Source organism: Rhinopithecus roxellana, chromosome 3, assembly GCF_007565055.1.
Source record: "Rhinopithecus roxellana isolate Shanxi Qingling chromosome 3, ASM756505v1, whole genome shotgun sequence".
Taxonomy (NCBI): Eukaryota; Metazoa; Chordata; class Mammalia; order Primates; family Cercopithecidae; genus Rhinopithecus; species Rhinopithecus roxellana.
This window is the reverse complement of record NC_044551.1, coordinates 132,235,262-132,259,142: the sequence shown is the minus strand read 5'-3', so window position 1 is coordinate 132,259,142 and position 23,881 is coordinate 132,235,262. Positions and strand designations below refer to the sequence as shown.

General features: G+C 50.6%; 1 protein-coding gene and 1 long non-coding RNA gene across 3 annotated transcripts in view; one reads left to right on the top strand and one right to left on the bottom strand.

The window, feature by feature from the left end:
- The window catches only part of LOC104668657, a 30,211-nt gene extending 17,320 nt beyond the window's left edge, over positions 1–12,891 (bottom strand). The window contains exon 1 of one of the 2 annotated variants that reach the window (XR_004056341.1): positions 12,776–12,891. This is a non-coding gene — a long non-coding RNA (uncharacterized LOC104668657). Of the gene's footprint in view, positions 1–10,334; positions 10,374–12,775 lie in introns of those variants that run through there. The other variant, XR_004056342.1, reaches the window with a different exon arrangement.
- NR2F1 (nuclear receptor subfamily 2 group F member 1) lies at positions 12,180–23,673 on the top strand. Its single transcript, XM_030927241.1, has 3 exons — positions 12,180–14,489; positions 16,943–17,470; positions 22,607–23,673. Exons 1-3 carry the CDS (start codon positions 14,027–14,029, stop codon positions 22,885–22,887), a joined length of 1,272 nt encoding a protein of 423 aa, XP_030783101.1. The 5' UTR covers positions 12,180–14,026; the 3' UTR covers positions 22,888–23,673.
- The last annotated feature ends 208 nt before the right edge of the window (positions 23,674–23,881 follow it).

The following is a 23,881-nucleotide window of genomic DNA, read 5'->3' as shown; positions in this document are numbered from 1 at the left end:
TCCGCCGCGCCGGGCACCGCACTTGCGTCGAGCGCCGGGCAGCCAACCCGGCGCGGGAGGCTTCGCGGCCGGATATGGGCCTAGCTTCCGGGAGCCGCTCCCGGCTGAGCCGCTCTTAGGGTTGGAGTTCGCCAGGCCTGGGGAACGGGGTGGGAGGGGTCACTACAAGGGATCCTAGTCCGCAGAGTGAAAAATTCGTTCGCAAGGGAGCGCCCTTGAGGGGTTAGGGTCGTGAAGAGAGAGGGGTTAGGGTCGTGAAGAGACACTCGAGAATTAGGGTCCTGGACTGCGGTGGGACCGGGCCTGGACTTGAGGCAGGTGTTCCCTGCCGCCCTGGGGCCCTGCAGCACCGATGGCCGAGAGGATCTCAGGGCTCAGGCGGACGAGGGGGCCGCCACAGGCACCTTAGGACTCTGGCGGCCCGAAGGCATAGGGCCTTCTGGAAAGCCTCGGGCACTCCCAGAGGGGGACCTAGCGCCAGGTCACGATTCCAATCGGGGCGAGACCTTCCCAGCAGGGGTTGCTGGCCAAGGAAAGAGTCTGGACCTTGCCCCTGAGGACCAGACCACGACCTTGGAGCCCAACTCGCAGTCCTTCTCAGCTAGGGATCCGGAGGGGTCGGGAGCTCGACGGCCAAGCGACAGAGAATTCTGACTTTACCTAGAGATCTACAGGAGGCAGAAGCACGACACTAGATGAGATTAGACAGTGACGGCGGAAGGACGGAACCACACGGAGACTGACACTTTGCGAGTTGGGACTCAATTGCATTTCTTCGAATCCTTGATTCCGAATTTTCCCCGCCCTCCTATGCAAGAGCGTTTGGGGAAACTAAGTTCCTTAGACTCTTTCATCCTTGTTATGTGAGCTCAGGGAGGAAGGCAGACAATAGCTGCAGCCTAAACACCTGCTATCTCTCAATGCAATAAAATACAGACGGTGATTGGAATCGTTTCTCTTTTTGCTTCCAGAGGAAGCTCAAACCTGAAGCATCAAGGTTATCTTTTTCCAAAGGTAAAACAAGAGATTTGCAAAACCTACTAGGGACACCACAGCCCACATCTAGAGGGGGTTCCCCTTTGCAAACAGAAAAGGCAATCTGATTTTTTTTCCCCATTTTAGTGTTTGTTTGAACCTACGTTCGGTACCTGCGAAGAGTAAAACACTTATTTGACCCTCTAGAGACTCAGCTAGAACTGACTGAGCAAAGGGAAATCAGGCAAACGAAAAGGAAGGTACGGAGGAGAAAACGGTAAGCGGAGGTCTGGATGGGATAGTGCGCGGGGACTCCTCTGACCCGGCGGCGGGACCCAGCTGCCGCGCAGGTAAATCCCAATATGCCTGGCACTGGGGTTCTGGACAGACTTGGTCTAAATATGGCCACGTGCTCAGGGCTGCTGTGCTCCAGCTGTGCGTTTCGGGGCGGTTTGCGCGCACGCGCACGTGCACACACACACGGGCGCGTGCCTCTGTCCTGGCGCTGGGGTCTGAGGTTATCCAGACAGCGGAACCCCCATGTTCCCGCTGGCCACTTGACGATGTCGCTCATACTGGATACGGGGTCTCTGTAGTCAAGGAGGGCGGGCAGACAGAGGCACCCGGCTTGTGGGTATTCAGCCCCACGTAGGGGAAGGGCTCACAGAGGGGCAGAGCCCAGGGAGAAGCGACATGACCCCGGCTCCGTGCTCCTCCCCGGCTATAGGCCGGGTCACCTGTCAGTTGGTGCTCTCTCAGCTGGCTCCCAGTCCCTCCTCGCTCCCCGCAGCCACGCAACAACGCGCTGTCAGCCCGAGCTGGGCGCCTTGGCCGCTTTCTGGTGCCCCAGCCCTGCGAGCCAGGGCTCACCCCACACTGACGTTTCCAGGTACAGTCACCACCAGCGCCAGATCCTTATTCCAGCCTCCAGATCCCTGCCTTTTCCCCCCACCGAGCAAAGACAGGCTGGTGTTTGGGGGTGGTGGTTGTTCTTTTAAAAGTATATTAAAGGATCATTGGCGTCTCCCCGTTAAGTCATTACGCCTTTATCCCCATCAATTAACCACACCTCAGAGGGCTGCTATTAAGAGCTCAAATGAGCTGCAAAAGTAGGTATCCCGTTTCAGGCAGATGTTGTTATCTCCCGCTGAGAGGCGCGGCCGGCGGGGCCGGATCCTCCGCTTCCCGCGACTGCCGGAGTCGCGCTGGACTAGGCTGACCGCGCAGGGCGGCGAGGCTGGAAGGGAGGTCGCCGCCCGACAATGAGCGGGTGCCAGAGGAGCCAGAAGGAGTGAGAAGGGCCCTAGACCCGTGGCCTCAAGCGCCATGCACTTCAAGGGGAAGTGTCTCCGGAGTTGTGCCAGGAAGAACACGAAGAACGAGCTGTGCGTTTTTGCGCAGAGAAGTAGTCTTCGCAAGACCGCAGCTCCCTGCCGAAGGCCCAGAAAGGGAGTGCGGGGGAGAGGGCAAACTAGTGAGTTTGGCTGGCAGTGCTCCCCCGACACACCCCACTTTCTCTTACTGCCACTCCAGACTCCTTCCCGGCAGCAGGCTTCCAGAACCCCTTGTTGGTAAAGGCAAGGTCGTGTGGGGATGCAGGATATGGAATTAGGGAATCCGGGACAGAAACGTAGCATTTAGGACAAAGGGGATTCACTGGGGACTTCCACGGCCTTTGCCCAGATGTGTCTTTCCACCCTTTCTCACTCCAGTCACTCCCGAGGACTTGGGGCACGACTGTCACACGCAACTGGGAGATCCTGGAAGACGGCGGAAAAACGAACAAGGGGAGATGGCCCTCACTGCAGTGACAGGGTTTTCCTTCAGTCAGTGGCCACAATAAATTTAGCCAAAGCTAAAGGAGATTAATTTCCCAGCATAATCCAATTAAAAGATTTCTAAAGTAATCTTTTGAGAAAATGAAAAGTGCGCGACTAAAGAGGGGACCTGTTTTGATGACAGTGATTTATCGCCTCAGCACAGCACGCACGGGATGGTCTCTCTCCACGTGATTTGACCAGAGCACCTCCTCATCGCCTCCTGTCCAAACCTTCCCTTCCTGAAAGACAGCCATCTATCACGCCAACCTGGGCAGGAGAGAATGTGCAAGGGGCTGGGGCGGCTTAAAAGCACCATAGACTTTTTTAAGTGCTATTAGATTTATGGTCTCCTTTTCGACGCCCATCCAGAGTAATTAGCACATATGTTCTAAATAGATGATAGTTTTGTGAGCAATAAAGCAATTACCCATCGTTGGAGCTGACAGTTCCTCCAACTAAACTCCAACCAGCAGCTAATTGGAAAAGTCATTTCAGCTCCATTGTCTGCAATTAGTCCTGCTAAACTACTACACCCCAACTAGCTGGTTTGAGGTTAATTTATTCAATGTTGTGTTTGCATGGACAAGCCTTTGCCATGAAGGGACTTGCCTTTTGCCCCTCTGGACTGCGCCCAGGGGCTAGAAGAGCAGGTGGGAGTGAGCAGCCAATATTTGGGGGCCGGGATGGCCCGCGGGGGAGGAGGCACCCGACTGGGCCTCAGCTTCAAGGTTAGTTGTCCAGTGGCTGAAAGCCTACAGAGAAAACCATTGTTTCTTCTGCTAGACAGTAACCAGAGAAAACTGCTCAGTTCATGCTACCAAAACCTTTATTTAAAAAAAATAGAAATTGTCACCACAGAGAAAGCCACTGTGTTCTCAGTTCGCCCCTTGCCCACACATCCAGTCATGACCCTGGGCCACCACACCATCCCTAAGGAATAAACATAGAGTCAGACCACCAAAACAGAAAAGTTCTGAGCCCTGAGGGAATGGGGGACAGGCTCCAACTCTGGGAGTGATTCTCGGAAAAAAAAAGACAGGAAAGGTCAGGAAGCCCAACCTCTGCCTCAGCCTCTCTGAGTTTAAAACCACTTCCCCCTTGAAAGCGGGGTTTCTCTGTGACTTTCTTTGATTTTTTACCCTTCCTTTCTTATATTTTTTCTTCCTTTCTTTCTAAAAGTTAAGCCCAACAGGTCCAGGATTTGTGCACAGTGAGTGGAAAAAATGTGTTAAACGTCGGTTTGACGCCCCACCGGAGCTTCCAAATATCCAGCGGCTGGGATTCTTCTACTTAATTTAATCTTTATTGGACAGGGCGGCTCCTATGCTCCTATTCACTAGGAAACCCGGGGAAACGTATCCGTTGGGGTTCAGAATTGAGGGTGGGAAGGAGAGGAGTTAAAGAGGGATTAATCCTCCCCCACCCAGCTTCAAACTTTAGAACTGCAATCGCCTGCAGCCTGGGGGGGGGTGTCCCCCAAGTCCAGCCCTGACAGCCCAGAGTCTCTGCGATCTGGAGCCAGAGGAAGAGAGGTTGGCAGGTTGAGATGGGAACTTGTAGCCCTGGTAACCGTGTATTCCCCTGATGGAATTTTACATTAAAGTGTCCCAAGCTCTGGGAGCAATGAGAATTTTACTTAGAAGAACATGGGGTAGGGGAAGCGTCCACCTCTTAGGAGGTAAAGCCCAGTGCTTTCAGTCCTAGAAATCCAATGTCCTTTTCTGGATTATCATTCATATTAAATGTCCTGGGAGATGTTTTTCTTTTTGAAGTAAATACTATAACAATGCCTAAGGAAGACAACTTGGACATTTTAACCAGCATATGAGACTTACTAATTCCTATTTCAAAAAATTGTGATTAATTCCTCAGCTTCAAGAATTTGGAGACATGTGTCTACAGCATGTAAAACTTTTAAACTGCCTAATGTCAGGCTCTTATTTTCCACTATGTATTGTATTTTAACCAATTTAACTCCAAACAAAAAGAAAAATATTGTGGGGAGAAATTGAAAGTAAAGGTCTTGTCTTGCCCCATTATCTCCCACCTGTCACACAATCTCCTCCCCCAAAGAGAAATCTACCTGTCACTGTGACTTCCAGTTGAAAACAGAAAGGAAGTAAGATGACTTCTGGAAAAAGCTGTCCATTGTGTTCTTAATTATTTTTTTTTCAGTACTTAAATATGCCCAGAGAGTGAGTGCATGAAAAAGCTGAATGAAGAGTCAGCTGAAAGTATCACCTAGACTTGCTTGTTAGAGAATTCTAAGGTAGACATGTGTGCATACTTATGCGTAAGGGCAAAATAACCCACCTAATCACCTAATCCCATGTATGGGAAATATTTATGTATATATCCATGAACTGAAAAATCTTTAAGTACATGTGTGCAGAGATTCAGTTCTATGAAAGCTCAGCTAGCTGTCCGCATGCATGTATTCACTCCTGGAGTAAAGGCATTTTTGTTGCTCCCATAGTTTCTTTCCATTAAGAGCGATTAGATGATGTCTATTCAAAGTTGCTGATCCAGAGAGAAAATAAGAGTAGATAAAAGGAGATTTCAAGTGACCTCCTCGTCCCTTTCACACCAACCTGAGCCCTAGAATAGCCAAGGATCAACTAACACAAAAGCCCTTTCCTTTCTCTTTTCAGCTTCAGAAGATTTTATGCAGGGGGGTAACAATAAAACATAGAATGATCCCCGAGTTTTGTTGGATCATGCATTTGGAATACTTTATTAACTCCCCCCAAAGATGGCCTAGGTTTATGTTCCACCTTTGAAATGGGTAAATAAAATATACATAGCATAATTGTTTACTCTTCTATTGCTTATATCAGTGGTGTACTATGCTTGTGGGGTTTCTTTTGTTGGTTTTTTTTTTTTTTTTCATTTAAACTTTATCTAAACCCCTCTCTCCTCAATGATGGAGGACATTGTAATAAACATATCTTTCCACTGACAGTTTAGAAGGAAATGTTAGGTTTATTATTTAGATCAACCTTCTGATAGGTATATACCATTGCAGCATGACTGGTAACACCAGCAGATCTACTGGCTTTTTGAGCCAATACTTTTCCACTAGTTTATCTCATAGGCAGTAAAGAAAGTGACATTAAAGACTTAAACATATTACAGCAGTCTTTAGTCAGTGAAATATCCAACTCAGATCTACTTCTGATGGGCTAATCCTGTAGTAAAAGAAATAGGTGCTCTGACAGGTAACTATTAAGGGAAATTATTATATAGAGCAGTTGATTTTATTGTCAGGGTACTCCAACAGCCTTCAAACTCATTTCAAAACTTCAACGTTCATCCAGACCTAACCCATAGGGAAGAATAGCCCTGCAGTTTTATTCTTCACTCAAGCTGGGTATTTAAAACAAATACATTTTGTAACATAAAAGTCTCCAATTATTTCCTTTCCTTCTTTGTGCATAAATGCATTTCGATAACTAAGACTTGATTTTTATAAAAAGTAAATATTTGGCTCTGGTTTCACTGGTGTGCTGAGAATGATTGTCATTTTTCCTCCTCTAAAAAGGCTTGATTTGCATCCAAAGGTCAGTGCTTGCTCTCCTGGGCCCTCTAACTGGGGGCCTAGGCCAAAAGGGGAAGTGCTTCCCTTATCTCTCTTTTTCAAAACATGTGCTTTAAATGACCGGTTTGAGATAGAAAACTAAACTAAGGTATAGCACTTAACTCTGAGCATTTCAACCCAAAGGTGACAAAGAAGAAATGCCTGGGCTACCAGAGCGATAGTAAACACTGGAGTCTGTTGGGTTCATGATTTGACTACATGTACACGCTAAGGGGAGGCAGTCCAGCAGAAGCCTGACTCCTAACTTGGCCTGTCCACTTGGTTTTTTGTTGATAAAGGCAGAACTTTTTACAACTGGGCAGCCACAATATAGGCTGGGTTCGGTCTTGGGGGTAAAGATTTCTGAGATAGGCTGGGGTTTAGTTTGTTTGTTTTGGTTTTGTGTTTTAGTAATCACAAAACATTAGATGGGCATTCCTGCACCTCTCTCCACCCTTTCTTCCAAAAGATCTGTGCGAGACCATTTTAAATACATCTTCAACTATGTCCTTCCTGGCTTTAATCTCATGCCAGGGGAGACTAATTGATTCGGCACCTTTCAAATAAGCTCTTTGGGAAAGGTCTGCAGCAAGATCAGAGGCACTGACCTTTTTCTCAATGATTGCAGGCATGTTCATCTCTCCAGATGGGCTCGATAAAACGGGCTTAGTTCTGTTCTGTGGTCTTGCTAAACAGAATAATACCATTTTTAACGATTTTGAGGTAGGGAAGAGGTAAAAAAGAGAATTTCCTACACATATCTGATCATTTGTAGGGTCCCATGGCTCTTGAACTACATTTGGGAAATGTTTTTACAAGGTCACTTTTGTTCAGTGTGACTTACCAAAAAGCCAAAATGAATGACTTTCGGGAGACCAAGATATCAATACCCAAAAAACCTATAGAATTAGCGAAGAACGGTTCAGGCTCGTGGTAAGAAAGATATGGAGGGAGGGAGTACCTTAATAGGCTAGACAGTCCGCTTAGATCCGGACTCTGGGGCCTGGAAGGCAAGTCATCCCTGAATGTGCAGCCAAACCGATCTGTGCTTCTCTTCCTCTCTCACCAGATCACAACAATTTACTGGGTGGCGAGCTGGGAGAGATCAACCTTTGTCTTGTATGTCTTTTAAAACGTGATTAACGCTGAGCTTGATGCTAGCAGCCCGCAAGGGGTACTACAGGCTTACAGCCTAATTCCTTTCCCCAAGCGGAGCGGTACCTTCTCATCGCCTTTTGGGGGAACTACACTAAAGATCTAGTGTGCACTGAACAGGTCTGTGGGGAACAGGAAGACAGAGGAAGGAAGAGAGGCTCCCGGGAGCCCAGGCCCTGGGGAGGCCCTTAGAGTTCCCAGACCCGCCAAACCTAGAGACCCTGGAGAGGGCTGAGCCCGGGTGGGCCTGGCTGCAGGCCTCAGGTAGGATGCTGAGGCAAAAGCCACAGCGGTCTAAGTCCAAGAACCACGTCCAGACTCAGTTTAAGGTTCCGAGGTGAAGGGCCGGGCCTAGAAGGGAGGGAGATCTGAAGAAGAGTGGGTGGGTGAAAGAAAAGTGAGCACTGCAACTGCGTTTTCTGCTCCTGCGGCTGAGCGTGCCTGGACAAGTACGTAGGATTTCCCAATTGGGGGATCTAAGTACTCTCGAAAACTGTGATCAGTTTTCTGTTAGGTACCCTACCCCACAACAAAAGATATCATTATTTCCTGGTTGAGTATGGGTTGCATTAGGCCCAGGACAAGTGTGTCAAGTGGGACCAGTATCAAACGAGAGCCTTGAAGATAGAAAGGGCTTCCCAGGAACTGAGCTGACCTCTCAGTGCCTCTCGGGAAGACATTTTTGCTGGAGGCAGGGCTACGAGCACAAGTGGGGCGCCCTGTGGGTGTGCCACCGCGGCAGGGGAGCACAGGCTTCCGAGGAGAAACAGCTCTAAGTGCCGCTCAGGCCGGACGAGTTCCAGAGGGGGACAGCGCCCTCCTCGAAAAGACTTGGTTTCTCCCCGCCCCCTCTTGTGACAGAAAGTTGGCACGGATGCCCCGTAGGAGTGCGAGCCGCTCCCCTCCTCCGAAAAGCCGCGGGCTTCCGCTGCTCCGGGCATCACCACCAACAGCTTCCCACTCCCACCCCTGGGACTAGGACAGGGGACTGCACCCTCCCCCTTCCTTCCGGAGGAGCCTGCGGCTTCGCCTGAGGCCTCGCGGGCCCAACTTCTCCCCACCCCCAGGGTCACGCTGGGTCCCAGGGGCCTCTTTCAAGTTTGAAAGCTCGGTGGGGGCACTGAGAGCCCACAGTAAGGATGGGTGGGCGCCGCTGCTCCCGGGCAGGCTCAGCTGTCATCTTGTCTCGCCTTGGCCCTCGCCTACAGGGCCTGACCCCTGGCCAGCACAGCTAAGCAAGACCGCCTCGCTTCCGAGGCCCCCAGCCCCCTGGTGCGGTCCCTAGCGTCGGCTGCTCCCGCCCCCCGCGCGCACTCTGACGCAAACGCACGCCCCTGCCCGGCACTGAGGAAAGCGCTCTTGTTGGTTTTAATTGAGCTTCTTCCTTTCAACACACCCGCTCTGTCCCCACCCCTGGGAGGCGACCCCCTCCCCGCCCCCAGTCGGCTGGTAGCAGCGCAGGGAGTCTGGCTCTGCTGCTAGGCTGCGAGTCCCGCTGCTCTCTCGCCGCCGCCTCAGGTTGTCTGCTCGGGAGAGCAGCTTGATGTCCCTTTTAATCCGCTGACACTATCGCCCACATCAGACAGGCAGCCATCGATCGCGTTACATTAGGGGATGGCGTTACAAACGGCGCCCGCAGGTGGACGGCTGCAGGCAAGCTCGCCAGGTTCTGGTCGCAACCAGGCAAGGCGCGGGCACAAGGGCCAGCCGGGCCGGACTCCGCAGCCGGCTCCACCGCGGGTCGCGCTCGGCACCAGTAGGAACAGCCCGGCCGGTGTTAAACGTGCGGGTCCCCGTCCCCCGCCCAGGCATCCGTTTCCCGCCGTGGGAGAGAGGGAATAGCGGGTGGGGGTGGGGGCAGCTTGTTTTGAATGTGGATTGCTGCTCGCCTGGCACGATCCTCCCCTCCAAGGAGGCGCGGCGGCCGCGATCCTCGCCTTCGCGCCAAGGCGAGGCAGAGGCCGAGCGAGGGCAACTCCCGAGCAGGCTCCGCGGAAAGTTCTCCTTGTCCCGCCCTGGCTGCCTAGACTCTGCTCTCGGCCTGCGGAGGCCGTGCGAGCCAAGACTGCCTTCCGGCCCTGCCCGTTACCAACCCCAAGTTCAAGAGAAACGATAACCATTGCGTTACTTGCCTGGTGAGGCAGGATTTGGCCGAGTCTCGTTTCTGGTGCCCACGACGCACGGTCCAGGGTCCGAGCGCGGCTGGGCCGGCGGACCTGGCATCCAGTGTGCCTGCGGTGCCCTGGCGCTCGCTGTTGCTCGTCTCCCACTCCCTCCGTCTCTCTCCGCGTTCTCCTTCCCTCGCCCTATCTCCCTCTCTCCGCCTGCTGCCTCTGCCCTCGACTCCCTGCCTCTGACTGTATGGGGAGTACGATTTAGAATCTGTACGTAGAAAGATTTTCTTTTCTTTCTTTGCTTTTGGTCTACTTTAATCGTGTTCGTTTCACCTTTTAACTGACCAGAAGACGGAAGCGCGTTTGCGCGTTTATTTGGACATAGGGGCGAGGGCAAGGAGCCCCTGCCACCCCCAGTCGCCTCCTCGCTATCAGCTGCGTACAATGGGCCACCGCTCGCGGAGTGCATTGACAGTTCTCCATTATTCGAGCTGGAGGGGCTGTGGGGCAGACACGGGAAAGCCTTTTATTCTGCTCTTTAAAATCATCGCTCGTCACTAAGCGGTCGCCGACTCCCGACTTGTAGGCTGGAGAGACCGGGAAGCGCAAAACGTCCCCCAAACACGCAGTGCTTCCCAAACCCCTCCCTGGTGAGACTTAAAGTGAGAACGAGTATTAAAAAACAAACCCTACCTCTGTCAATACAGCGTGGCCTTTTACTTCCACCTTTACCTGAGGGCATGTTGGCGCTAGGAATGCTGGAGCTGAGACAAACTTTTACGCCCTCGCGAATCGAGGGGCGGGCGGGCGAGCGCTGCTCCCACCCCCGGCGGCGGCAGCGGCGGCTTTGTCACTCCGCGCGGCTCCGCGCCCGCCTGAGCCTGCCTAGGGGAGCGATCTCAAAACGAGGGGGGTGCGAGTATGCGATTGGAGAATATGTAACTAATAGAAGTATCATTTTCCCCCAGTACGATCTTTCAAGGAAAAAAAAATCCATTGAAAGAATTTTCAAAGTGCTGTCTTCGTTTGGAGAAAAGGCACAGGCTGCCTGCGGGGAGGGGAGGGGGGACTCGGCTGTGTGCCGCCCGGGAGCGGCTCCCGTCCGCTAGGTGGCAGCCGGAGCCAGCGATTCTTGCAAGCCCCGCCGCGGGACCCGCTCCTCCCGCCTGCCCCTCCTCCCGCGACCAATCACCTTCGGGAATCGGGGTCTCGGTCTCTCTTTCTCTCCTCTCTCTCCCCTCTCTCCCCTTTCTCCCCTCTCTCCCCTCTCTCCCCTCTCTCCCCTCTCCCCCTCTCCCCCTCTCCCCCTCTCCCCCTCTCCCCCTCTCCCTCTCTGCACCGTGTCTCTTTCTCTCCTCTCATTCTCTCTCCTCTCTTCTCTCTCTCTCCCCTCTCCTCTCTCTCTCCTCTCTCAATGTCTTGCGCTCTCTCTCTCTCCTCTCTCTCTCCTTTCGTCTCCTCTCTCTCCCTCCTCCTCCCCCTTTTCTCTCTCCCTCTCCGCCTCCCCCCGCATCTTCTCGTTTGTTTGCTCTTTTCCCGGGACTGATTTGGCCACACTAATCTCCCCCCACCCCGCAACAATATGGGGACTTACTACTGTTTTATTAATAGTTATTGAAGCATTGTTGGAGTTTGGAACAGCCAGGTGATTTAAAAAAAAGAAGAAGAAGAAGGAAAAACTGGATTGATTGGAAAGTTTATTTTTAAAATCATCTTTGGGATAAATAGGAACCCTTGATTCCGATCGAATTTGTAGCAATAGCTGCAAATTCCAGGAGTGTGCTTTGTCGTCATTAAACCTTTTAAACCAAGGTATACTTTGGATCAAAAAATAGGGAGATCCTACCTTGTTTATAACAAGGATATAAAATGAGCAGAATCCAGACTTGGATTGTGCTTATATGTGAGAGAAGAAAACAATCCAAATCCAGTATATTTCACGAATCATTAAAATGGTGGGGGTTTCATTCCCGTTAAATTTTTTTCTAAACATTTTAAATGACACTCTCTTCACGCTCATAAAATCTAATTTTAAAAACTTTTCAGAAGAAATCAAAATAATTTCCTTCTAATTCTCCTTTTGCCCATCGCTAGGCGTTCTCCCCCCTCGTCATCCCTTCCCCCTCTGGGGTGTGTGCGTAAGTGTGTGTGTGTGTGTGTGTGTGTGACCATAGACGACCCATACTAATCAGGTCTCAGAGTAAATAGCAGCGCAGGGCGATCTCAATGTAAATTGCGCTTGTCAGAAACACACCCCCCTCCCTCACTTTCTCTCCTCCTCCCCGCACCATCCCAGTCTGTAGGTAGCTAAGAGGGAGGGGGGGGAAAAAAGAAAGAAAGCAGAGGAGGAGGGGGGAGGGGCTCTCCAACCAATGGCGTGCAGGAGGCTTGGCTAACCTTAGCCTCCCATTTTCTCTCCCCCCGATTCAGGGCTCTGACCAGTCAGTCGCCTTTGATTATCAGTTGCCAGCAGCCCTTCTCTTGGCTCCTTGACACGAGTTCCATATAAGGCAGCGATCTCCATAGAAACGTGTCAGTTTCAATAGTAGTGTCAAAGTTCACTATATACAGACATTCGCGCAGATCCCCCTTTCGGAAACATTGCTCTGCGAGTCCTCCCGTTTAAACGCATTCAATTTTTGGGTCTCTCTCTCTCTCTCTTCTCTCTCTCTCTCTGTCTCTCTCTCTCTCTCCTCTCTTTCTCCCCCCCTCTCCCTCCTCTCTTCTCTCTCCTCTCTTCTCTGAACCTCTCTTCTCTCTCCTTTCTCTTTTCTTACATATTCTACTAGTTGTTTTCCCCTTCTTCTCCTTCTTTCTCTCCTTTTTCTCCCTCCTCGTCTCTTTTACTCCATTCCTGCAGAAGAGAGAGGGCTAAACTTAAAGAAAAAAAAAAGGAGGAGGAGGAGGAGGAGGCACCCCCTTCGTATTCTTCTTATCGTTATTTTATACATATATGATTTTTTTTGGAGGGAGGGTGTTGGTTCCCGGCTGAAGAGCACTTATTTAAAATACTAAAAAAAGAACATTTTTGGGCGATCTCCAGGGTTTTTTTAACTAGCTCTGTGTGTTATAGCAGAAGAAGCAGAAGAAGGAGCAAGAAAGAGGAAAAGAAGAGGATTATTTATTCGACCTACTTTGGATGTCTCTCTCGCTTTTCCTTTTTCCTTTTTTTGGCAATTATTTTCTTCTGATTTTTATTTTTTCTATTTCGCTGTGAATTCGTCGCCGGCGTGAATTATCCCGTATTTTTCCCCCTTCCGTCACCTCCCGAAAGAAGAAGGCAGCTAGAGCCCGGCGCCACCGGCACAACAAAAAGAGCAAAGTGTGTGATCTTCCTCGCCGGCTGCCTCCCGCTCTCCAGCGCTGCCTTCCTGAATGGCTGGCTGCGTCCGGCCCTGGACCTGGCCCCCCGACACCCGCGCGCCCTGATCGCCGCCGGCAGCCTCGCCCAGCGCCCTGCTCGGCTCACCGCGCTCCCCGCACTCCCGAGCCCGGCGAGGGCTCCCGCCGGGACAGCGGCGGCGGCGCGGGCGGCCCCGGCCTCCGCTCGCGCTCCGGCTGCGGCCCCGACTCCTGCTCGGACTCCGGCCCGGGCCTGGGCTCCTCCAGCGGCGCTCGCCGCAGCAGCTCCGGCGGCAGCTCCAGCGGCGCCTGCAGCCGCGACCTCCTCCGCCGCCGCCGCCGCCGCCTCCGCCCTCGCCGGCTTCCTCTATGTCGGCTCAGCCCGCGCGCTGCGCGTAGCCCGAGCGGCCGGCGGGCGGGCGGGCGCCCGGCGCGGGTGAGCGAGTGTGTGTGCGAGTGTGTGTGTGCGCGGGGGTGCGGGCGAGGCGGAGGGCGAGTGTGTGCGCGCGCCGTGGCCCATGCCCGCCGCCCCCGGCGCTGCGCCCCGCGCCGCTCCCGGCTGCCGCCTGTGCCATTTCTGATTTTGCAACTTGGGGAAGAAGAAAAAAGCGAGAGAAGGGAGCTTGCTCGCCGGGGGGTGGGGAGGGGGGAAGGAGAGCGCGGCCCCCCCAGGAACGGAGCGCGGGGGGAGCGGGCGAGGGGAGCAGGGGTGTTGGGGGGGGAGCCTGAGAGCCTGGGGGGGCTGCAAAAAGAGAGAAAGAAAACAGCAGGAACCACAACAAAACGCCAGCAGGGCGGGCGGGCGCGCAGCAGCAGCGGGGCGGCCGAGGCAGTAGCGGCGGCAGCGGCGGCGGCGGCGGAGGCAGCGGCCGGTGCCCGGCTCGGGCTCGGCTCCTGCGACCCCGGGGCGCCCGGCGGGCCCCCCGCCCCCTCCCCCTCCCCCATTCCCCTTCCCCTTCCCCTTCCCCTCCCAGCGCGCCGGCGCGCCCCGCGGCCCTCGGCGAGCAGCTCGGCTCCCCCCAGCGCTCCCCGGGCCCAAAGATATGGCAATGGTAGTTAGCAGCTGGCGAGATCCGCAGGACGACGTGGCCGGGGGCAACCCCGGCGGCCCCAACCCCGCAGCGCAGGCGGCCCGCGGCGGCGGCGGCGGCGCCGGCGAGCAGCAGCAGCAGGCGGGCTCGGGCGCGCCGCACACGCCGCAGACCCCGGGCCAGCCCGGAGCGCCCGCCACCCCCGGCACGGCGGGGGACAAGGGCCAGGGCCCGCCCGGTTCGGGCCAGAGCCAGCAGCACATCGAGTGCGTGGTGTGCGGGGACAAGTCGAGCGGCAAGCACTACGGCCAATTCACCTGCGAGGGCTGCAAAAGTTTCTTCAAGAGGAGCGTCCGCAGGAACTTAACTTACACATGCCGTGCCAACAGGAACTGTCCCATCGACCAGCACCACCGCAACCAGTGCCAATACTGCCGCCTCAAGAAGTGCCTCAAAGTGGGCATGAGGCGGGAAGGTGAATATTTCTTCTCTGCTTCTCTCCCCGCGCTTCGCCGGTCTCCCTGGCTCTTTCTTTCTTTCTCGCCCGGGTGGTTGCTGTGTGGGGCTGGGGCTCCTGTGGTCCCGGCCTGTCCCAGCTTCCCTTCTCCCCGCTGCCTTCCTCCCCCGGCGTCTCCCCCCGCCCTCCCCAGCTCACTGCCGCTGCCTCCCCCTCCCGGCCTGCGCTCCTCTCCCCGGCTCCCCCACCCCGCCCGCTGCCTGCTCAGAATTGTGTCCCTGAGATCGTGAGCTGTGGCTTAAAATCCCCTTCTTCCCTCTGTCTTGGATGTGCTCGGTGTGTCCCTTTCCCGCGTGTGCGTGAGGCTGCTTGGGGCTGTGCTGGCATGAACTTGGGGAGGGGTGCTTATTTCCCCCAGAAAACTCTGTTTCTGTGTTTTTTTCATTACACTTTTCCCTCCACCTCTTCATACCCTTTATTTAAAATGGGGGAGGGCTGGGGGCTGGAGTACCCTGAACCATAGATTCATTGCTGCCATCATCCTTTTGGAAGCTTAGCTTGGAAAAAGAGGAGTGAGATTTATTGCACTTGTAGGTCTAATTAGGGGAGAAGGGGGGCTTCTGGCCCGTTCACTGGTTCCCTCTCTTCTTCACGGAGCTGGGGCCGCCTCCTCCAGAGCTGTGGCCTTGTTTTCACCCCTCTACTTTGAAAGGAAAGTTTGTGACTGAACCGTGCTTTCATAGTTGTGTCATTTTTTTAAAGCATGATACTCGTTTTATTTCTTCATCAAACTCCACCCTCTGCTTAAATACTGCATACAAATTACAATTTACAACGGCATTTACCGATCCTTCTGATTTGGCCATAATGCATAGACTGCAGCTGGCATGAGCTTCCACATCATTTAATCCCTGTGTTGTATGGCTTTGTTTTTTTAAAAAACACAACTTTTGATGTTGTATTTGGATATGCTTCATGTTCATGTGGCAAGAGATGCAGTACTTTTCTTATAAATATATTTAGCCGTTTACAGTTAAAGTTTATCTCTTGACAATCATTAAAGATGTCTTATAGTCAAATTAGCGAACCAGTCAATTTTGCAGAATGCAGATTACTCCTTCTTGTAATTGACTTTAAAATTGTATTTTATATGCCACAAGAAAAGAAATTGAATTCCTTCAGATCTTAAGGAGCAGACAAATATGACTACTTCATTTCTAGCTCCAGGGAGATTTTGTAGGCATCTGAAAAAAAAAAAAAAAAAAAAAAAAAAAAAAAACTTTGAATTGTACTCTCACTTAATTGAAAAATAACTGCCAAGTTCAAAACTATCATTAGAAGAAAGTATTCTAGCCATTATGTTTCAAGAGCTTAAATTGCACTGGAACTTGCATTAAAATTAGAATCAAAGCAAACTTCAGAAAATAGAGCAAAACCTGAAATAAGACAGCTACATGTACATGAACATATCTATATTAATTTGTTGGGGGGAAAAGTTCAGTAGCCCTAACTTTTCCTAAAGTTGTCTTTGTTTACATGGCAATTTAAAACGCTGGCACTGTTGAAGTAAAACATACACATTAAAAAAAAAAAAAAAAAAAAAAAAAAAAAACTTTGGTCAGCTTTAAGAACTCAAAGCATGCTTACGTTTTGCATTCAGATGGTTAATGAATCCAGTGTTTTTGCAGTTGAAAGCTCGTGCATTCACTGGGCAAAAGCTGGCTGCAGGTTGCAGTGGCACCGCGCAGGACAGACATTAATTATATTTCCTACTTTTTTCAATAATGTTTGGCTACTGTAAGTTCAACTTTTTTTCTTGAAATTTTTCAATTTTCTGTTGCTTTTAATAGTGAGAACTTTGTATGGGGCGACGGGGAGGAGAGGAGAAGGGAGGGGCGCAGGATACTTGTTCTCTACTCAAAAGTTGTAAGTGGTTAGTAGGATATGTAACTTGTGTCTATTTTAAGAATTATTCTATAGCATTTTAAGAGAATGTGGAAACATTTTATCAGCAAAACGCTGCTTGCTTGCAAATGAGGAGGCCGCTAGGCATTTGCCTAGAACCACAACCTTTCTCCGGTTTCGCCTTTTTTTAACCTTGATTTTTTTCCCCCCATTCTGGAGGGTTGTGTGGGGTTTCATTTATCTGTGTGTTCCCCCTTGGTGGCTTAGGTGTTGGGTGACACTTTCTTGACCTTGCCAGGGTGGGGACCCTGTAGTCAGGCCTAGCTCCGGCGGAGCTGAGGTGGCCAGGGGCTCAGGCGATGGCCGGACACATCGAGCTGTGGAGCTGGAGGGCCTCACCCCAGATCTCCTAGCGGTGTGGACTGTGAGAGCGAGCCGGAGAAGATGCGCGGGGTGCGTGTGGCTGCGGGAAGAGCTTCTGCATTGTGTTGGGTACGCTGCGGCGCGGCAATGTTCGCAAGCCCCCTGGATGCACATTGCCTCTTTTCTCTCTTTCTTTTTGTCAGCGGTTCAGCGAGGAAGAATGCCTCCAACCCAGCCCAATCCAGGCCAGTACGCACTCACCAACGGGGACCCCCTCAACGGCCACTGCTACCTGTCCGGCTACATCTCGCTGCTGCTGCGCGCCGAGCCCTACCCCACGTCGCGCTACGGCAGCCAGTGCATGCAGCCCAATAACATTATGGGCATCGAGAACATCTGCGAGCTGGCGGCGCGCCTGCTCTTCAGCGCCGTCGAGTGGGCCCGCAACATCCCCTTCTTCCCGGATCTGCAGATCACCGACCAGGTGTCCCTGCTACGCCTCACCTGGAGCGAGCTGTTCGTGCTCAACGCGGCCCAGTGCTCTATGCCGCTGCACGTGGCGCCGCTGCTGGCCGCCGCCGGCCTGCACGCCTCGCCCATGTCCGCCGACCGCGTCGTGGCCTTCATGGACCACATCCGCATCTTCCAGGAGCAGGTGGAGAAGCTCAAGGCGCTGCACGTCGACTCGGCCGAGTACAGCTGCCTCAAAGCCATCGTGCTGTTCACGTCAGGTGAGGCTGCGGTCGCGGGAAGGGCAGGCCGCGCCGGCGGCGAGCGCAGGCCCAGCGTCGCCCGGGCCTGGCCTTCGGAGCCTCCCGCGCAGCCGGTGCGTGTCGGGCCGGGCCCTCGCTGGGCACTGAGCCTGGCCGAGATCTGTGACCCCCGCGCGGGGACCGGCCGGCCGCGCCGCTGCCATCTTGGGAGCGCGGCGGTGCGGGAACCGAGGCGGCGCGGGTGCGGCCGGCGGGCGGCCGGGCCTGGTCGCGCGGACCCCTACGTGGGGCCGCGGCTGCCGCGGGTGTGTGTCTGAGGCGGGGTGGGGGTGGGGGGCCGGGGGGGCGGTGCTGTGGATCTGTCTGGCTGCGTGTGTGTGTGTGTGTGTGTGTGTGTGTGTGTGTGTGTGGTGCGTGTTATGTGTGAGCCAGAGCTCAGCGTTTCTGGGGGAGGCGAGGGAAGGAAGAGAACGTGGGAATGTGGCTTCTTACCCTTTGTGGCACGCTCCTTGGATGAGTTTCCGGACACAGAGAGACACGGAGAGAGGTGAAAAGAGAAGAATACGCACAGATAAATCATAAATAATCCCGCTTTATCGCTGCCTGATTTTCCCTTATCGGAAACCATTCATGTTTGCAGTTGCTGAGGTTATTGAGGGTCGTAAAAAACGGATTCGATCTAAACAAGAAAGATAAAAAACAAAAGCAGTACTGTAGAACCCGCAAGTATGGGAGGATTCCCCGCCTGGAGATGAATTCCAAAGCTATGCAAAACACATGAACGTTGGAAATTTAACAGAGTGCCTTTAAAAATATTAAATTATGTGTAGGCAGTGGTAACATGTATGTTAACAATTTCTCTTATGATAGATGGTTCAAATTAACTTCCAGGAAAGTGCATTAACGTTTCCTTTGAAGGGCTCTGGTCTGAGCCTCTGAGAACATTGCCAGCTTTTTATTATTGTAACATGCAAGAGGGAAACATATAAACACCCAGGACAGCAGGTAATGGGGAGAAATAGAAACAAAGCCAGAGAGGACGCTGGTGGGAAGTAGTGCTGCTTACACTGGATCTTGGGCCCTGACCACTGTGAGTAGGGTTAGCTGCAGTTTTACCACCATTAATGGCAGTATTGTTTTTAATTCCTCCATTCGGAGAACAAATAAACCATCCCAATAAATCTGTCCTAGAGCCAGGCTTTCCAATGGCCAAATTAAAACCATTCTTGAACAGAGATACCAAAATCCCTTTCCTAAGGCCTTGTTGAACAGTAAGCAATGGTATAATCTATCAATATTTCTTGGCTTTCATACGTGAAGAAGCGTATTTACATTGTATTAAAATGACTCTTAAATTTGCACAATATTGTAATGTAGCAAATGTAGTATTAATATCGATCTGAACAGCAGATAATTTATTTAGACAAGAGCATCTCATTTGTATGCAGGGTGGCCAGAGCCATGGACTTGGACTGCCCCGCTTTTACTTTCAGTGCAAATGCAGGTCTGCAAGTGAGAGAGGGAGTTATTCTTTGCAAGAGGATGAAGTGCAAACCTTAAAACAAATGGAAGATTTATGGAATAGCCTCCTCTGTGTTTGAATGCATTTTATCTTAATAAGTCTTCTTGATGGAAACGTGTTTTTCAAAAGTGACAAAGAGCCTGGGAAGCAGCAACCAGGCTGCCTCAGCTCTGGCAGGCCTGGGGCCTGGCTGGCTGTCTACTACTGGGCTCTTTAGCCAAATTCATCAGGAAGCAAGCCAGTGTCAGGGAAGCTGGGGTTTGAAAATCTCATCCAGCGAGGTGTCTTGAAGCAGAAATGCGACTTGGAACTGGACAGACGTCTTCTCAGGAAAGATCTCTCCTCTCTTTTCCTTACACCCCCTAAGGTTCTTTGAACCCCCTTGACTTTGCTAATCTCATGCCCTTTCCCAGAGAGAGGTGAAGACTGTGCAGGCTTCGGGCAAGCATTGTGGAATTATTCATGCTTTTCTTTTAACTTTCTATACTAAAACATTCCTGTGAAAAGTGTTCATTTAAAAAGTTTTCCAAAGAAGTTTCTTGAATCAAGTCTTCAAGGTGCAAGGAGTGCCTAGAAATGAACAATAACATTATTTTGTTGGAAAATTGCAGGTAGACTATCTGAAAATGGAAATAGAGCTGTCAGTAGTAATTCACTGCTCCCCACCCCCACATGCAACACATTTCCACTTTTGACTAAACTTGTTTTGATTGCTAGCCAGAAGGGAATTCATGGGAAGCCTTCTCAAAGTCATCCAACTTTTAAGCAAACTTTGAATGATGGAAAAGACAGTTTTAGACATATTGTCCAATGTGGTTTGCTTTGGCTAAGTATTTGAAGCTGGCATGGGGGTCCCCCATGGTGGTTTTCACATTTGGCCTCTGGATGGTATGTTTAATCCTTAATATTCTGGACTGCATCCAAGGACTAGGTCATGACCTGAACTAACTTTTTTAAAAATTCATTAATTCATACACCTAAATATTCCTTCAAATAAATGAGACTTTCTCTGAAAGGAACCATCTAGTTAACATAAATACAATAAATCCATTTTCAGCACAATAATAACTTTGATTTCTAGTTATGGCAGCTGATTACATCTATATTTCCTGAACACTAAACTCTTCTGAATGCACAACATGAAATACATTCTCTGTACTACAAAGGCTAAGCCAGGAGGGCCTGAGCAGTAATGGTTATTTATTTACATAATTTCTTTTCCATACACTATAGAAGAAATATTGAGAGTTCCCACATTGACACTACTGTATAAAAAGTGTGACATGGATTTTGTACATTATGCCTCATTTTCTTATTTGGGGTATAACTCATGGAGCATAAATATATACTACATTATACCCCCTGGTCACTTAGCTTTGTCACCACAACCCCCTAATTGATCTGGGAGCTCATACCTTCTGTCCACATTTGGGGGAATCCTGTTGCAAAGGGTTGAATGAGTTTCCAGACTGGGAAGCCATACCAGAACCAGGGTTCCTGCCGGAGGGAAGCCACAGAGCTAGCTGGCTGGTACCTGGTAGGCAGGCCCAGCTACAGGCATTCGCCTCCAAAGGAGGGAAGAAATGGAAGCAACCAGCACAGGACCCAGGCAGGCCTTTCCTGGGCTTGTCTTTCTTGGAGCGGCCTGTTTGGGAGTCGGGAAGTGACCTTGTGCTCCAAGGGCCCTAATCGTAAATGTCAGATAGATATTTTACTGAGCTGAGGGAATGCCATATGGATCTTAAAAAAAAAAAAAAAAAAAAAAAAAAAAAAAGAAATCTGCTGGGGTACCAAGGGGTCCTTTTCACATTGCATTGTCTAGGGCTGAGAATGATCCATAGCATATGGGCAGATAATGCATGTAAAGCAAGCTCTATGTAAATATGGGTCTGGGTCTGAGTGAGGGTCATTCAACAGGGCCAGGTTAGCAGGGCCAAACTCAGGGTCCCTTCCCTAAGCAGCAAAGCCCCACAGAGCTCTTGCTGCCCTGGCCCTGATAGCCATAAAGTCTCATTTGGCTTCCCAAATCAGACCAGTGTGGATATACCCAACTGGCTAGCTGGAGTAATTAGACATCTGAGAGGAACCTAGTCTGTATCTGAGGTCAAAGGAGACTTGCTTCAGAAGTTCTTGAATTATCACTAGTTTTATTTGTATTTTTGCTGGAGGCCATAGCCTTGTAGATGAAGGTGTTAGAGTGCTTTGTAAGTCCCAGTTCTTGAAATATAAGCACATAAAGCTCAGAAACTCAGCAGACACAGGTTTCGCTTTGAATCATTTGTTGTGTCTTCTTAGGGTCACACTTGCCCATTCACAATTATACAATGTCATTTTGGGGGCATTGCCATGCATGAATTTCTTCCCAGATCTATATATTAGCAAACTCCGCCTTTGATCTCTAGTCAACCTCCTGACTGGCTAAGGACTCCTCTGTGATCTTCCCGGATTTTAAAATATTTATTATTAATATAAGAAACAAGTGGGTATTTGAACTAGGAGAGGGTGCCTTTACTCCATTTCTCTTATTCCATCTTCCCCTCCCTATGCTTGCCTCTAGTTAGTTGATATAGTATAATCTGCTGCTCTGAAATACTTTTAGAGGACCAAGACCTTGGTTGACATGAACTAAGCACACAGATTTTGAGGTGCTGTCATTGTGTGGAGGTGCCTTTTTCTCCCTTGGTCCTGCCACCAAAAGCTTATCTCCCCCAAGTCCCCCCTCAACTCCCCACCACCCATGTCCCCCCCCCCCCACCCCCCAGTTCTGAAGCAGCAGCAGCTGCTGCCTGTAGCCTAGCTTTGTGTCTGATCGCTGAAGATGTCGCCTTTCTGCAGCCTGGAGTAACTGAGTCATATTCTTCCTGATTATTATACAGCTTACAGAGATGTGGCCAATTTTCAATTACTTGATCTAAGATATAGATAGAAGTGTACATCCTTACCAAGGATTTGCTGCAGAGTCCTTTCTTGCATAGATAGTGGATCTCAAATTCTATATTGCTAAAGCATGGGCTTCATCTGATTCCAGGCACTGCCAGCCCATGATTCCTTACCCCCTCCCATGTGTTTGTTCACTACACAATTTAGGTTCTCCTTGAGGTTTCTGGTTGGGGTTTTTGGGTTTGAGAGGGGACCCCAGGAATCCTTTAAGAACTCCCTTCAGGCTGTATATTTCCTAAGGGGTACTGAACTCCCCCAAATTACAGGCAAAAGGGGTGAAAGTTAATGAGCACGGCCAGAAAGATGCTCCCTTGCAGGCCAAGGACAGGTTGTTAAACACAGCAAACATGGTTCCAGCATTGTACATTATTTAATCCAAAGGTGAAAGAGGAAAAACAAAGGGACTAGAGAGGTTCCTGCCTCTGCATGTGTGTGCCTGTCTCTCCAGCTCCCATAGGCTTGGTGGGGGTTTGATTTATTTTTATTTGGATTGTATTGGGGGCTGGGGAGAAGGGAATGAAGAAGGGGATGGAGAGGTATGGGAGGGTGAATTTTTCTTTTCTCTTTTACTTCTTTTTTATTTTCCGTTTTCTCCTTAAAGAAAAATAATGACTTATTTGTGCCTTTGCTATTTGTCAGCCTAACCGTGTGCTACCTTTCCCTGTCTCTCCCTCCTGTGGCTGCTCGGGCAGACGCCTGTGGCCTGTCGGATGCGGCCCACATCGAGAGCCTGCAGGAGAAGTCGCAGTGCGCACTGGAGGAGTACGTGAGGAGCCAGTACCCCAACCAGCCCAGCCGCTTCGGCAAACTGCTGCTGCGACTGCCCTCCCTGCGCACCGTGTCCTCCTCTGTCATCGAGCAGCTCTTCTTCGTCCGTTTGGTAGGTAAAACCCCCATCGAAACTCTCATCCGCGATATGTTACTGTCTGGGAGCAGCTTCAACTGGCCTTACATGTCCATCCAGTGTTCCTAGGCCTTGGGCGCTTCCCACCTGCCCCCCCGTCCCCTTAGAGACTCAGTGGACCCACCTGGGCCAAGGACTCCAAAGCCGCGGGGACACCGGGAGGTGCAGCAGGCCAGGCTGGCCGGGCGGGAGGGAGGAGGGCCGAGACAAGAGCAGCCCACCCAGCAGAAATACAACCCGAGCTACAAAGCATGGGAAAAAGAGACTCTTTTAGGATCAGATCTGTGAGCACGTTGGCAAGGAAAAAAAAAAAAAAGAAAAAAGAAAAAGAAAAAAAAAGAACCTTGTGTCTGTCTGGTGAAAAAAAGAAAAAAATCTGGAAGAGAGGACCATGAGAATTTTAATAAAACAGAAGGAAACTAATGGACCTTCCAGGATTTATTGTGGACGGATGTGGATATATTCTGTACAGAAACAACACATATGGAAGTGGACTGAAACCTATGTAGAAACACACACACACTGAACATTGTTATTCATTTTGTAAAATATTAGTCTTTATTTTCATTTTTTGTAAAATTTAAACATCGTATGCGCATAAAGAAAAAGGAAACAAGAATTAGGGGAAAATAACATTTTCCAAATAATTATAAAAAAATTGTCCTGTGTCTATGTATCTATATCTGTTTTGTATTTTTTTCTGGTTCCAAACCAGATTTCCTGTGATTCTATACTAATAATTTTTGATATAACCCTTTGCTTCTTATAATGAGTGCGATATATGTTGTCGAGGCTGTTCTTCAAGAATTAAAATTGAAGTGAAAATTTAAACAAAAATAAAAGAATTTAGCAAAACTCATGTGTCTGGTTACTTGATGGATGTTATCCGTGCAAGAGAACTCCTTGTTAATTTCCACCTCAACTATTATTAGAATTGAAGGTTTTGGTGTGTGAAAGGGGAGACTTTTAAAGTCTACTACAAAGTTGGTTAGATTCATTTCCTAAAACCAAGCTGCTACTTTGGTTTTGTAAATGCAGAGGGCCAGGCTCTACATGGGCTGGG

Coding starts and splice junctions, on each gene's coding strand:
- NR2F1 (XM_030927241.1), top strand. CDS start 14,027: ATGGCAATGGTAGTTAGCAGCTGGCGAGATCCGCAGGACGACGTGGCC. Junction 14,490..16,942: donor AGTGGGCATGAGGCGGGAAG/GTGAATATTTCT, acceptor TCTTTTTGTCAG/CGGTTCAGCGAGGAAGAATG. Junction 17,471..22,606: donor CATCGTGCTGTTCACGTCAG/GTGAGGCTGCGG, acceptor CTGCTCGGGCAG/ACGCCTGTGGCCTGTCGGAT.